We start from the raw sequence: 16,454 nt of genomic DNA on the forward strand, positions 1-16,454 counted from the left end.
GTATTTGCTGAACAAGCAACTTGTCTCAGAGGTCGTTCCCCGTTTGCGAGGCATGTGCATTCGTTTGTACGCGTATTACAGGCCTACTGGTTCAGGGTACTTGTGGAAGACGCATTCTTTGTGCAAAGGAGAGAACAAGCGGTTACCCTAAGTGTCAGGAGAGAACGCCCATCGAAAAGGTAAGACACGTTCTTTAAAAACTTAGAAAATCTGTTACCTTTTGGGAAAGAGAGAGAAGTGTGGAAATATTCTCTTTACGTAAATACTTTGAAAAGAGTGACGTGTGGTGTCTATATAACTATTATCTTTATTACAGATGGGTCCGATTCCATGGTTGATTAGGAATGGAATTCTCTAATTGACTAATACTAGACAGTGTGACTTGTTTGGGGTTTGAGAGTGTAACCTTAGTCCGGAATGGTAGAATGTTATCTTATTGGTTTTCTTTATGGGCAGATTTTGGGTATTTGTGCCATTATGACTTGTTAATCATTTGTTCTTTGTTATAACCAATTGCTTTGGGAAATAAACGATATTTTTGTACATTTTACGCAGTCTTAAATAAGCCTCCGTGACATCTTACAGACAGGGCACCGTTGGCAACAGGTAAGAGTTCCCAGTTTGTGTAGTTTAGGGAATAGAGGGGGGGGTAATAGTGGTGCCAGCGGTAAAGGCTTTTTATATATTTTTCAAGCTGTAGGTACGCTCCGAAGGGACTGGTGACCAGTTAGAAATAGGGGGTTTCGGTTTTTATTTTGATAGGAGAAGGGGTTATTAATCATGTCACAGGCAACTCAGGGTCATTACTGCTGATTCGACAGAGAGAAGCTGTTCCTCAGACAGTCTTCCTCTCCCAAGCCAAGCCAGTTGATTTCTTGAGATTACGGAATAAAGGTGTTTAAAAAGAGAGAAAAGGGGTGGGGGGAGAAAAGTTTGTTTTCGACATATTAAAGTGTTTCGCAGTTCGCGCATGTTTGCGGTGTATGTGAATTCGGTTTACGGTCATATGAAGACGTAAGTGTATTTTCGAGTTTTTTTTTTCTTTCTTATTTTTTTCCCTCTTTTTGTTTTGTGGATTTTCTTTAACTTTTTGTTCTTGTTCATGTTCCTTATGTTTGTGTGTGGCGAACTTGCCTGAGTGGGATTTTTGCGGCAAGTCGTGCCAGAGAGAGAGAGGCGAGTTAGCTCGGAAACACCTTACGTTCTTACTTTTCCTATCCCTTTCTTATTATTATTATTTTTTTTTATTGCCATTTTCGTGGGGTTGATTTTGTGATTGGGGACGGGCACGCTTACCTTTTGTTATCTGTTGTTGGAAATTTTTTTTTTCTCCTTGATTGGGTTTAGTGTATATAAGTACATTGATGTTATTGAGATCGGGGAACAGCCTTGGGAAACAAGATAAAATGGCAGATACCAAACCGACGACGCTACTACATCACGTGACGAACATTTCTGCGGGGGTCAGCCCGTTCAAAGGGATCGTGGATGGCGCTTTGTCACAACCTTTGCATATTTTCATAGAGGGAGTTAATAACTATTTAGCGGGAAAGAATATAGTAGACGATGTAGAGGCATTCAGAGAGGCGAAAGCTTTGCTAGATTTCAATAAGGGAGACCTCAGTCATAGGTCAAGGAGTTTCCAATTTACGAAATGTCGTACCTGGACAGACTTGCAAGCATTTTTGAAAACAGCATATGGCTCAAAGGAACACGGAGATATGGTGAGAGACCTCGAGTCTTTATAAACTACGGAAAGGCACTAATAGCCTTGTAGAACATAGTTCAAAGCTGTTTGACGCAGTGGCAGATTGGGTAGGAAAATTGAAAACATCTAAATGGGTTACAGGGGATAATCTCCCTCTAAATAATGTTCATAAACTGATCTATTTTTCCCTGCTCTTACACGAGGTACCCGATGCAATAGTGGATAGCTTTGATGAAAAGGTTGAGCCTACCTCGAGACGAATAATTACTTTATACCCAAATAGATAAACACAGGTCTAAATGTCCCACCGTAGATAGCACAATTTTTAACGGGACAAGCCCGAGGGATAGAGTACAGAGAGACACGGAACTCTCTTCTCATCGTCTGTGTGCAAAGTTGGGTATAACAAAAAGATCGTTCGATCAAAAGCAACAGCAGTTGCGTTGTTTCAACTGCAATAAACCAGGACATCCAAAGAAATTGTGTAGGGTTAAATATTGCGGAATGTGTAAAAGTACTGAGCATTATTGGCAGTCTTGTCCATCTCAGATACGGAGAGATGCGAGGCCTGCACCGCAAGGTTCTGGTAATTATAATGTGAGAACTTCCCAGGCGGGTCAAACCAGTGGGCAAAGGGATCGGCGAAATTTTTCTTTTTGGAAGCCCGATCAACAAAAAGGGTACAGGTGATTGGTATATGCCATTGTGGTCTCGTGGGGACGGCCCCAGAGCCCAAGCCCATAGTCTATGGAACAGTAGGGGATGTGGATATCCTGGTTTTCATAGACACTGGGGCATCAATAAATCTAATGGACTATAATTTGTATCAATCCATGTTCTCCAATTACCCTTTGCAGCCCTCTACGGAGACGGTGTGTGATGTGCAAGCCCATAGATTAAACACCCTGGGTTTGTGTACAAATAAGGTTTGCTCTCGGTGACAGACAGTGTTAACCGTAGAACCTTTTTTGGTAATAAAAGGAATTGCCTTAGGTAATAAAATCTTGTTGGGTCATCCTGCTTGTAGAAGAGACAAGATTTCGATCCATGCGGGTGCTAATGGGATAACAATCGGGAAAATGAATTACCTCATACCATATGAGGACGTGAATAGAATGGAGGACATGGAGGTTATTGAAAGAGGAGAGGTGCTCGGTGGTATTAATTGCGGTGATACGAAGTGTTATGGGGAAAGGTAATGTTAAAACACACGTTGGTGATCTGGGAGATGATTACGGGGTTCTATCAGAGTCATAGTGGTAACAAATGATACTAACACTACTGGTGTGTGATACTAATATGGATGTTGTTTTCTGATACTAACAATGCTGGGGATAATACTGAGGGTGGTAATTTGTATGGGGCGGTGGCAAGGGGAGATACTAACCACAAATATAGAGGTGTTTTATTTGAAGACATTATGTTACTACCAGGTTGGTTCAAAGGGTTATGGTAAAAGTTAAATTGAAGGAAATGAGAAAACACCCACAAGATGTGTGTGTTATTGAAAACAGTGAAAAGCTCAGGGGAGTTGTTAGCACGGCATCGGTGAACAGTGTATCCAAGAATGGGGTTACGTGGGTGGAGCTATTAAACTGTAATGATACAGTTAGGAGATACCAGAAAAATACATATATAGTAGACTTCCATGATTGGAAATGCGATAGCGGTTCTGTGGCTATCGTAGAGGGGAAACCTGAGTTTTTCGGAGGCAGAAATACAATCAAGGAAACAAACATTTAGTGAACATTTGGCTAATGCGGATTATAGCGAACACGTTGAAGCGATAAGCGGGCTCTTGGCGGAATTTGGGGATACGGTAGCCTTGCAAGGTGATAAATTGGGGTTGACTAATGTCTTAGAGCATAAGGTAAATTTGGAGAGCAACACAAAACCTATTTATATTCCTGCATATCGCATACCTTTCAAAATCAGAGAACAGTAGAGAAGAAGTTAAATAGATGGGAAGAAGAAGGATCATTAGACCCAGTGTGGTCTCCTTACAACTTTCCCTTGTTAGCGGTACCTAAGAAAGACGGTTCGGTCCTGTATGCGTCGATTTTAGACGTTTAAATGAGAAAACGATCCCTGACCGCTACCCAGTTGCGTGCATACCAGATCTTTTTGTCGAAATTGGGGGACATAATATTTATAGTTCAATTGATTTGGCGGCGAAGGCTTCTTACAGGTCCCCTCTCAGCGAGAGTAGCAAGGAATATACTGCCTTTTCAGTGCCCAAGGGACACTATGAATTTACGCGAATGCCTTTCGGTTTATCGGGCAGTCCGATGACTTTTACCAGGTTGGTGAACACAGTTTTGCACGGGTTATTGGGCAAAAATGTTTTTGTGTATATGGATGACATCCTGATCGCAACGGACACGATCGCGCAACACCTGGAAGTGCTTACAGAAGTACTTAGGAGGCTTAGATTAGCGGGGTTGAAAATCAAGTTAGCCAAGTGTTCGTTCTTGAAAAAGCAGATCACATATCTAGGTCACGTCATATCTAAGGAAGGGGTTAGAGTAAATGACGATAAAGTCAAAGCAATAGCGAATTTTCGCATCCCCAGATCAAAGAAAGAGATTAAGTCATTCCTGGGTATCGCCGGTTTCTTCAGGAGGTTCGTAAAGGGTTTTCTAACATAGCAGCTCCCCTAACTGATGTGTTGCGGGAAGACGTTCAATTTCAATGGAAGGAATCCACCAGGCGGAGAGTTTTTCAAAACAAGCCCTTAAAGATTGCGCCTAATATCGAATCCCCCGGTTTTGAAGTTTCCAGATTTTCAAGGAACCTTTTACATTAGTGACTGATGCAAGCCAGGAAAGGCATAGGTGCATGCCTTATGCAAAAGTTTGATGGGAAATTTCATCCTATAGGCTTTTTATAGCAGGAAGTTCCAGGGACAAAAGGCAGTAACGAGAGAAGTCCATGGCCACCATAGATAAGGAAGCCTTTGCAATAGTGTCGAGCTTAGTTCATTTTAAAATGTTACTGATGGGGTAATAAAGTAGAAGTCCTTACAGACCACAAACCGTTACTTGATCTTTTTAATAAACCCGATTTGTCTCCCAAAAGAGCTCGATGGTTTCTAACTATCAGAGATTTTGATGCAAAGCTCAAATATAGAGAGGGCAAATTTAATGTTGTCGCGGACGCTTTGAGCAGGAGTTTTCATGACGTGGAAGGTTTCCAAGTCGCGCAGGTCACTAACGAAGCCATACAATGGATATACCCCTCATAGAGCTAAAGCTAAAATGAGACGAGGTCTTAGCAGATGCGAAAGCATTTCTGAGAGGGGAATTAGTCAAGAAACGTTATAGCTTGCCTTTTTCGGGTTTGGAGTTAGAAGGAAATCTGTTGGTTAGGAAAATTAAATATAAGTTGAGAACCAGTGAAAGTAAAGGAGATACGACACAGATCGTAATTCCGGAAGTCTTAATTCCAGTGGTTTTAGATATAGTTCATTGCAGGTTCGGTAGTCCCTCACTTGGGAATAGAAAAAACTTATGATGAGGTTCGGGCTAAATACATTTGGAAAAATAGGGTGGGTAAAGATGTGGAAAATTTCGTAAGGAATTGTGCGGTGTGCAACGCATGTAAGCCTGCTAGGACAACGTCATGCAAATTAGGCTCGTATCCTATACCGAGTAAACCTTTTCAGAGAATACATATGGACGTTTCTTAGGGAATTTTTGTGAGTCTAGATACGCGAACAAGTACTTGCTAGTGATAATAGATGAACTTACAAGGATAGTAGAAAAGCTTTTCCACTTAAGCATAAAACAGCCGAAGAAGTAGCAATAGCATTCTTCCAATGGTATCGTTTGCAGATACGGTTCACCCGAAGTTCTATTAACGACAATGGGAGGGAATTTGTGAACAAAAACTCTTGGAGTGTTTAGCTGAATTCATGGGAATACAGAAAGTAACAATTATTCCATACAGACCCGAGGCTAATGGGTTGTGCGAACGAGCGAACAGGAAAGTGCTCGAAGCGCTCAGAAAAACGGTAGGTGGTAATGATAGAAATTGGGACAGATATATTAACGTTGTTAGACATAGCATTAACACCAGGTTTCGCGATTCAATTAAAATGTCCCCTTTTGAAGCTTTGTTTGGTTATCCAGCGCGAGGCACATTTGATTTGTTAACTACGCCTCACCAGGGGAGGATACAGTTGAAGCGCTTATATCCACAGCGAGAGAGAGACACGCATGTCTTAGCCGTAATCTCGAGTCCACAACCAGAGATATGGTTCAAAAGAGTATTAGTAAATCATCTGATCCAAGATCAATGTCGGTGATAAGGTATTTTTAAAACTTAACGTGAGAAATGAGTTAAATTACAAAAACTAGGCCCGAAGTTTGAAGGTCCTTTTAAAGTCATTGAAGAGGAAAATTTGGAAATAGGTTTTGTAGTTTTTAAAAATGAACGAACAGGTCAGTCGAAGCTAACACATATCTCGAAATTGAAAAGAATTGGTTGTGGCAATTAATATATGATCGCGCAATTGCATTCATTTTTCCCTTTTTTTTTCTTGTTATCTGTTTTTGTAATTTGATGACAGAATGGTTTTGAAATTTTTTTTTTTTTTTTTTTTTTCCTTCTCCTTTGTTTCCTTCGAATGTTTTTCTCTCTTATTGTATGTAAGTCTGCGGCGTTTTGGCGTAAGATTTCGGGGTTAATATTTTCGGCAAATGTTTGCTTTTAGCTGAGAAACGAGATGGTTTTTTTTTTTAGCGTGGGAGTCAGTAATTAAATAGAGGAATTATTTATGTCACCTGAGTGGTGTTATTATTAAGATGATGGTTTATGTATAATGAGATGGTTCTGGGGGGGTGTGCTTACGAAGATCAGTACTAAACATTTTTTTTTGAGAATCATGAGTTTCTAGCGTCGCGAGTCTGATTATGCTGCAATGCTCAGCACCTGACGTGTTCATAGGCGTGGGTTTCTTTTTTTGCTGAAAGTTGCTGTAAGGAGTCCGGTTGCGAACCTTCCCTTTGGAATTGATGACTCGGGGATTTGCACGGTTTTCGGAGATGCCGATTATGACATTTCACGAGAACGTGTCAATAAGGGGATTTTTTTTTCTTGTCGATAGGGTTGCTGCGCTAGCAGATTCTGTAACGGTAACACATTCCTTTTTGGGAAAAGATGTTGAATATATGTTTTTTTTTCTTTCTTAACGTCGTCCGTAACGATGATTAAACAACTGATGGCTTTTCTTTTTCTTTTTCTCTTATGTGCGCTGTGTAATAGGGGAGGGGAAAGTTCACTTACTATTGTTGTATTATCTTATTTTTATTTATTTATTTTTTTCTCTTCTTCTTTTCTTACGAGAGATGTTGCAATGAGGGTTAAGCTCTAAATAGCATTCATCTATTAGATAGAAGATATAATTTGTCCGGGTATGTGGGTTGGATAGAAGGGGTGTTCGTCATTATTATTTTATGGAGGCTAGTTATATAAACCATAAAGGGGTTTTTACTGTTAGACTTTATGAGTTCTCTTTGATAGTGTGTTTTGTCAGATATGGGATTATTTGTAGAATTCGTAGGTAAAGATTTTTTGGTTTAGCGAGGAATTTTTCTTTTTCTAATATTTGATTAGTAGATTGAATATATTAATTAGTGAAGAATTTATTGGGTAAAACAAGACTTTAGTTATTTTATGACCATGTAGACCTTTTTTAAATACAGGACACACAATGACTTTGGAGAATTCCCAACTCTACTTGAGGATGCCAAGGGAGACGACTTCGTTTCTACAGTACCAGAGAATTGAGTCAAGTCTACACATGAAGGCATTTTTTGTGGACTGCCTTGCAAAGGATGAGATGTCTTCGATATAATTTCTGGGATAAACCAGGAGTCCCTACAGTCTTCGATGAGGCGGGTGCGAGTAGCACTGCATAGAATAACGGGGTGGTGACCACGTTTACTTCAGTAGAAAACGTCGAATCTACAGTTTAGGCGACGGAGGGTGTTGGATACACTCACGAGGGTCGACAGACGCTGAATAATGGCGCGTGCTGAGTTGTTTCGAGTTGGGTTACGTACTCGACCTGAGTCTAACAAACAATTCGCTCATTCTACAGGGATCCCAGCTGTTTGACAGTTCCTGCAGGTATTCTTACAGCTTCTTCATGGTACTTAGTCGGCGTGTCTACAACTCGTCGATAAAGGTGTTTCACCGACCATTCACGAAGCCATAAGGCGGTTCGAATCCCGCCTACAGTGGAGTCCATTACTGTCCCGCCACTCGAAGATAGTGGTTGAAGATGAACCTTTTTTTTTCGATGACCGCTATACTATACCAATAGTAATGATCATGTTAGCCGCTATACTGATCGCCATTTGTGTACTTGGAGTCCTTAAACTTTTATGCATTCGACGAAGCATACAACGTGCTACCGGGCAAACGGAGGTGGTGGCTCTAAGTCATGTGGTACTGATACATTGCGGCATTAGTTGCCGATATGGTGTGAGACGGGAGTGCATTATTTTCTTTTTTGAGCCAGCCCTCTGGTTTTATATATATTGTAAGACGCTTGTGTGTCTAGAGCTAGGCGGGTGCTAGCATTAGGGTAGCCGAGCTCCTCTAAAGAGGTGAAAGAGGGGGAATGGCTAATAATATGTTTAAAGTGTTTTATATAATAATAAAGTCACATAGCTCTGCTTGCCTAGAGACAAGGGGTGGTACACTGCAAAGTTCACCGGAGAGAGAATGGTATTTGCTGAACAAGCAACTTGTCTCAGAGGTCGTTCCCCGTTTGCGAGGCATGTGCATTCGTTTGTACGCGTATACAGGCCTACTGGTTCAGGGTACTTGTGGAAGACGCATTCTTTGTGCAAAGGAGAGAACAAGCGGTTACCCTAAGTGTCAGGAGAGAACGCCCATCGAAAAGGTAAGACACGTTCTTTAAAAACTTAGAAAATCTGTTACCTTTTGGGAAAGAGAGAGAAGTGTGGAAATATTCTCTTTACGTAAATACTTTGAAAAGAGTGACGTGTGGTGTCTATATAACTATTATCTTTATTACAGATGGGTCCGATTCCATGGTTGATTAGGAATGGAATTCTCTAATTGACTAATCCTAGACAGTGTGACTTGTTTGGGGTTTGAGAGTGTAACCTTAGTCCGGAAGGTTAGAATGTTATCTTATGGTTTCTTTATGGGCAGATTTGGGTATTTGTGCCATTATGACTTGTTAATCATTTTGTTCTTTGTTATAACCAATTGCTTTGGGAAATAAACGATATTTTTGTATATTTACGCAGTCTTAATAAGCCTCGTGACATCTTACAGACAGGGCACCGTTGGCAACAGGTAAGAGTTCCAAGTTTGTGTAGTTTAGGGAATAGAGGGGTGGTTAATATATAGTTTAGGTGGTGGTTTATCTTTTGTTTTAGTTTGAAAGAGTGAATGTCAGTGCACAACCAGGACACATTGGTGAATTACTTATGCTGTACCTAGTTGTGCTTTAGTGTAGTTTAGCCATTTAGTGTCCTAAATTCTGTCCAGTAGCTCCATTATCAGTTATCTGGTTAGAAAGTATATATAATCTATATATATATATATATAATCTATATTATAATATATCTTATTATATATATACATATTGGAGTAGGGAGACGCGTTCTGTCTTTCATCCATTTATTATTGCGCCGACGTTTCGTATCAGCTTGATACATTTTCCAGGCTGAAACGATTACACATCAATTGCGTATAAGTAAAAAGATACACACAATGTTTACCAACACCAAAATTAAAAACCTTTTAATAAATTAAGAATAAAAACAGAGTAAAAACAGAAACACAGAAAATAACAGTTGAAAGGGCTAGGAGCGAATACAGAGAAACAATTAGTTAAAAAAAAAAAAAAAAATAATAATATAATAGAAAAATATAATAATAATAATAATAATAATAGAACGAACAAGAGACGCCTACCCACAGCGGTAGCGGAAAGGAGAACTGACACGAAAAATTGTTATGGAAGGAGTGTAAACAAAACAAACCAGCGTTAAATTAGGCAATAAAACAGTTGGGTGGAAGATGATTGGTGGTTAAGAGAAGGTGCAGTTAGCTTGATTACTATTGATTCAAGGGTGGTTAGTTCGTCTATATGTCGGGTTCTTCCTACAATATTAAAATGACTGGCATCTATGTGTGTTTTTTGCAACTTTTACTGTGATTTCTTATGTTAGATTGTTCTGGATTTGATAGTCGACAACCCGTTCTATGGCTAATTCCTTGATGAGAGGAAATTCGGACTTATAGCAGCCTCCTGGTGCAACCGATGTAAGTGCCGAGATCACATCTGGGACAATTATACTTATAAACGACACCGGAGGCAAACAGGGGGCTGATCTTATCCTTGACTTGGAAGAGTGAGCCGATAGTTCGGGGTTTATGGGAATTAGTTTCAAATTAAGGGCAGGCAATTGCTCATTGAATAGGGTGATACATTTTTTCCTAAATTTATTATTATGGAGAAAGGGAAATCTAGCAAACATACGGAGCTTGGGGGACACTATGGACTATTGGAGGTGGATTGAATTTCAGATTAAGTCGCCTATATTAAGGGATCTATAAAAAATTGCTGGAGGGAAATAATTATCCTTAAAGTAATCAGCAAGGAAAGTCACTTCAGTATGAAAGGTCAGACCAGTTTGTGTCAGATTAATTAATGGCTCTATGGAGGAGAGTTGACACGGAATTCATTTTAAAGTTAAAAAAACATGAACTATAAAAATTAATAGGCTACTTAATCTGAAATTCAATCCACCTCCAATAGTCCATAGTGTCCCCAAGCTCCGTATGTTTGCTAGATTTCCCTTTCTCCATATAATAATTTTAGGAAAAAATGTATCACCCTATTCAATGAGCAATTGCCTGCCCTTAATTTGAAACTAATTCCCATAAACCCCCGAACTATCGGCTCACTCTTCCAAGTCAGGATAAGATCAGCCCCCTGTTTGCCTCCGTGTCGTTTATAAGTATAATTGTCCCAGATGTGATCTCGGCACTTACATCGGTTGCACCAGGAGGCTGCTAAAAGTCGAATTTCCTCTCATCAGGAATTAGCCATAGAACGGGTTGTCGACTATCAAATCCAGAACAATCTAACATAAGAAATCACAGTAAAAGTTGCAAAACACACATAGATGCCAGTCATTTTAAAGTATTGTAAGGAGGAAAAGAACCCGACATATAGACGAACTAACCACCCTTGAATCAATAGTAATCAAGCTAACTGTACCTTCTCTTAACCACCAATCATCTTCCACCCAACTGTTTATTGCCTAATTACCTGTTGTTTTGTTTACACTCCCTTCCATAACAATTTTTCGTGTCAGTTCTCCTTCCGCTACCGCTGTGGGTAGGCGTCTTGTTCGTTCTATTATTATTATTATTATTATATATTTTTCTATTATTATTATTAACTAACTAATTTGTTTCTCTGTATTCGCTCCTAGCCCTTTCACTGTTATTCTGTGTTTCTGTTTTTACTCTGTTTTTTATTCTTAATTTATAAAAGGTTTTTAATTTTGGTGTTGGTAAACATTGTGTGTATCTTTTACTTATACGCAATTGATGTGTAATCGTTTCAGCTGGAAAATGTATCAAGCTGATACGAACGTCGCGCAAATAAATGGATGAAAGACAGAACGCGTCTCCCTACTCCAATATGTCTATCCCTGAGTGATTGCTCCTGTCTCCATACTTATATATATATATATATATATATATATATATATATATATATATATAGTTGGTAGCTCTAGTTAGACAGCTGTTCCTGAATTGACAGGAGGTGCCAGTGTGAGAGAGCTAAGCCAAGGGTAAGTTGGGCTGTACATGGCTTGTTAATGTACTTACCTGGATGGTGTACAGATCACATGGAACTTAAATGGCACTGGATGAATGACTGGGTTAGGTGTAGGGTGCCCGAACCTAGTTGTATCCCATACATCAATGTTCATATCAGATTAAGGAAGACTAAGAAAAATGAAGACCTAACTGCACCCTTGGTCTCTGTACATCATAATCCTGAACATGATGGGCACGTAATGATTTCAACCAATGTGCCATTATTCCAGAAGATCAGTGAAATGCCACTCAACTTTGACCCAACAAGGCTGGATGAAGGAAGTGGAAATAGAGGCAACGCTGCAACAAAACATGACAAAATACCTCAAGAACTGTAGGGTCATGTTTAATAATGCAAAACTTGGTCGTGTAAAAAAGCTAAGATCTACAATTCAAGGTAGTGAACTGCAGGAAAGGCGTGCTAAACAGAGTTGAATGAGTCATGACAATGAAGCAAGCATTTTTTGTGAAGATGTGGCATCTGTATCAGATCTTCAACAACTAATCTGCATGAATCTCAACAGGAGACTACATGAGTGTGCTCACACACTTAATGAGGGTAAATTATTGGCAAAACTAAGGGCAGATGATGTAGTTACACAAGAGCTGAAATACCAGCTTGTATGTCTCACTGGCCTTTAGAACAGGGAGAGATCCTATCTTAGAAATCTTAAGAAAGAACATTGTCACAGTGAAGAACCAGATAAATGTACATTGGTTCTATCAGAACTAGGTAATTATATCATTAAAACTAGTTTGCATTCCAATGGTCCTGTCATATTTCCTCTCGCAGACACATCCCAATTATACCAGTAGCGCCTGTAACAATTTGGTATTGCCTCACCCATTATAAATACAACAAGATTAAAGTATAAATTGTTGTCAGCAGAAATCTCTGAATTAGAAGCACAGAAGAAAGAAAGGAGTTTGTTACTTGCCTTGGAGAAAGATGTAACTTTAGCCCCATCTCAGGCATCTGACTACTAAGATACACTTGGGATTGCTAAAGAAGCAAAGATACCGAGGAATCATATTGTGGATCATCTGTCTAGGTTTGACGGCACCTTTGGCGAAGGATGTATCAATGATGCCATACCTCAAAGTCTGCTCTAGTTCACAAGTATGGTCGAACATGGAGCAGACATAAAGTCACAGCTAAGGTTTGGCTTATCAAAGTCAGACCTTGCTGTTGCCCAGCTCCTGCAGTACAACTGCTTCTCAAAACAGAAGGAAGGAGCAAGTATACATCGACACTCAAAGGATAGGGAAACTCGTTTTCCATTGTTCTTGGGCGTGGCTATTTATGCAAAACTAGGAAGAGAAAACTGGTAGCAATGCTTCATGATCATGGTATGAGCATTTCTTATGACGGTGCTGGAGATATCAGCCTGACTAGGAGATACCACTGTCGCCAAGTATGTGGAAGTGTGTGTAGTCTGTCCACCTGTCTTGAGAAAGGGGTTGTTTACCACTTGGTTATGGACAACATTGATCACAACCCTTCAACAACTATGGATACTGCCCCTTTTCATAGGACTAGCATTTCGGTATTCCAGCACCCTGCCAAAGGCAACATGGATGCGGGGGTAAGAGCGTCAGCCAATACAGCTTGGACTAGAGAGGGTAAAATCTGTACCCTGAGCTACCTGACTCCTACACAAATATCACTCCCTCCCCCTGCTTCCTTCAACTCCAAAAATGTTGCAAATGATGCTTCAGATGCGCCTGAATGAGAATTTCGCCACACTAAAGCGTGACACCATGCAGCTTTAAAATATTGGGTTCAATTCTCCATTATAGTCTCGGGCTGGTATACTTTTCAGTAGCATTGTGGGGTCCCTATCCAAGATGCAATATTGATAAGAGCCCAGTAGAATGTAAAATGGCGGCTATATTGAAATTTTTCCAGAACACCCAGATTTTTTAAAAGACGGCGTCAAAATGAGCACTTGTGCCAAATTTCATGCTTGTATTACAAGCTGAAGTATTTTTCTACTTATCTCTCCACTAAAGGAGCAAACACATATACACACACAGTTATTCAGATGTATTATTATTATTATTATTGTTATTATTCTTATTATTTAAATTTCTTGTCTTGGAATGTATATATATACTATATATAATATAATATAATCTATATTATATAATATATGATATTAGACTATAATAATTCAATATATCTTTACCATGATTAAAGACTCCGTCATAAGTTTTTAAAAGCTTTTTTTTACGGAATTATAACAACGTAAAACTGTAGCACGCGCTTAATTTTACAAAATTATGTTTGGAACAAGCTTATCCTACAAAATTTTGGGATTGTTTTAGATGGCCAAGTACTTGTATAAATCAGAACATATCTTCCATATACACATATGCAATTATAAAGCATTCGGAAAGAAGAGAATAAAAAGATGATGCAAGAAAAAATAATGAAATCCAAGAGCGAAAAGCGAATAAAGTAGGGGAATCACAGAAACCAGTAGAAACTCATAATATAAGAAGAAATAAATTAACGAAACAGTTATAATGAGTCATCCACATTAAAATGTTAAGTGCATTGAATACGGTAACAAGGACTGGAAACTGTCATTTATTAAGGGCAGCTTGTATTCGTTTCATTTTTATTCTGAACTATAATTGGAGAAGAAAGTACAGTAAAAACAACGGGAAAATTAGAATTTTGTGAAATGTCAAATAGCGTAAATTAGAATTTTGTGAAATGTGAAATAGCAGCATTTCTATGTTTTACCATTTCCGTGCTGCCACGGTTTACCTTTTGCCATATTTTACACGTTTCCGTGCTGCCTCGGTTTACTTTTTACTATAATTTATGTAGTTCTGCACTTTATCTTTTTCTCACATACCAAACTTATCCTGCATATGGGTTTCTTCAGAGTTCCTTGCGAGATGAAAATACCCGTTACGTAATTCCCGGTCAGTGTAAGGAATGGGAGGTGTGCTGAAGATAACATAAAAATTGAATTTTTAGAACTGCACACAGTTTCAATATTGACCATCTCCATTAAAAAAAAGATAAAACTGAACGCCATACTAAAGTCAGCTAAGAATAATCAAACAGATGATATCGCCTGCTATAACTTTGCGGCGCAACTCTGAAAATCCACATTCAAGCCTTTGATATCAGCAGAATTATGAGGAAGACATCACATGAATTGTTAGTCTGTACACTTATGACAAGATATGTGTGACGAATCAATGGCAGTGTGAATGCTAACAGTAGAAGATGGAGTGGCAGGGACTGATTTGGAGATGTTTGTTTAGGAGAAGCATAGCTGGAAGAATTCTGTTGACAAAGTCTAGGCGTGGGAAAAGGTAAGATTATCTTTTGGTCAAAGACCTTCGATGCGATATTGTCACCCTGCCCCCATACTTACTGGAAACTCTGAAGAAACCCATATACAGGAAAAGTTTGGTTACATGATCTGTGCACGTGAATGGAGAACTACATATTAGAGTGTTGTTGACACGTACCTTTTTATCATTGTCGGATGATACACAACTGTTATTATCGATACATTTGAATAACTGTGTACGTGTTTGTGTAGCTAATGTTGATTCCTTTCATGAAAACTATCGTGAACTCCGCTAAATACAAAATTACATCTAGTGGAGTAATTTACCCTAGGGCTTGGATTTACAAGCTTGGGAATCGTTGCTTTAGACAATCAACGAAGGCGCGATTTCAACGGAAAACTTACATGGTGCCATTTGCACCTGCAATGCAAGAATGAGCGCATGCTACCCAGTGCCCTTGAGTGTGATTTCATTCCTCACTCTCTCAACCAGTGGAACCGTCTTCCCGGCAGTAATACTAATGCTGATCCATCTAAGTCTAAAAGTTTTTATGACTTGCGTGTTTTTTGTTTGTGTCTTTTCATTTGTTTGTGTGACGATTTATTTCTGTTGTTGGTTATCTGACTGTTTTCGCTTTCCTTTATGACTTACAGACCTTTTATTGTTCGACGGGAAAAAATGCAGAAACTGCTTGATATTTTGGTATTGTAACTGTATCCTTTTAGGCATGCTCAATCATTAGGTACTACTACTACACATCCAACGTTTTAAATGTTCGTAAAGCCTCTGCTGACGATAAACAACATACCTGAAAACTCTCCTGATGTTGGGTAATGGTTGTAGCCTGAGCTCTGATGGTAGAAGCCCTTGAATCTGCAGCCTCCAGCATCTTCATGGCCTCTTCTCTGTCACTGGTCACCCTCAGAAATCTCAGTGCCTGCGTCAAAGACAATGATGACAGTTCGTTTCATGATTAATATATCGTTGCGTCATGGTGAGGCACTTGATTACTGGTATCAGATTCCCTCTGTTTCACAAGTATATGTGCGGATGCCTTTATTTCTGGAAAGTGTTGAGGCAAAAAATTGTTAAAGGCAAAATTTGCTTTGACCCTTACCTGGACTTGTTCAGCTAACTTGGCAGTTTCGCCGTCCAATTCTTCTATTTCTTTTTCTAACAATTGTTCTAGTTTCTTGATTAGAGTTGGTCTTTCCATCATACTCCTCCTCACAGTCCTCCTCAGTCTCTTCACTTCCTTTTGGAGTACCTCGTACTTGTTATGTACCTGTGTTTTGATACATGACATCAAAGTATTGCTTTCTACATTTAAGTATGTGCATTCTTCATTTTTCTTTCCATTTTCTTTAATTTTCATTATTTCCTTGAGTCTTTTCAACCTCTAACCGTTCAAATAGTGGAAAGCAATAGCAGTGCTCTATTACCTTGTTTGTAAATTGAGAACTTTAATTAACGAACTGCAATGTTGAACAGTTCAGTTCACCCGTATTCCTAATTCCAGTGAAGGAATCAACAGCTTGTTGCTAAG

The 16,454-nt window shown here is 39.2% G+C and overlaps 2 protein-coding genes across 2 annotated transcripts in view; one reads left to right on the top strand and one right to left on the bottom strand.

Moving 5' to 3' along the window:
- LOC135199646 (dynein axonemal heavy chain 6-like) overlaps positions 1 to 16,454 on the top strand; it is a 125,733-nt gene that overhangs the window by 81,110 nt on the left and 28,169 nt on the right.
- LOC135199908 (dynein axonemal heavy chain 6-like) overlaps positions 1 to 16,454 on the bottom strand; it is a 60,730-nt gene that overhangs the window by 43,643 nt on the left and 633 nt on the right. The window contains 2 exon segments of the mRNA XM_064228028.1: positions 15,717 to 15,845; positions 16,026 to 16,193. Coding sequence (XP_064084098.1) covers positions 15,717 to 15,845; positions 16,026 to 16,193 — 297 coding nt within the window.

The sequence above is a fragment of the Macrobrachium nipponense genome, chromosome 26 (assembly GCF_015104395.2).
Source record: "Macrobrachium nipponense isolate FS-2020 chromosome 26, ASM1510439v2, whole genome shotgun sequence".
NCBI lineage: Eukaryota > Metazoa > Arthropoda > Malacostraca > Decapoda > Palaemonidae > Macrobrachium > Macrobrachium nipponense.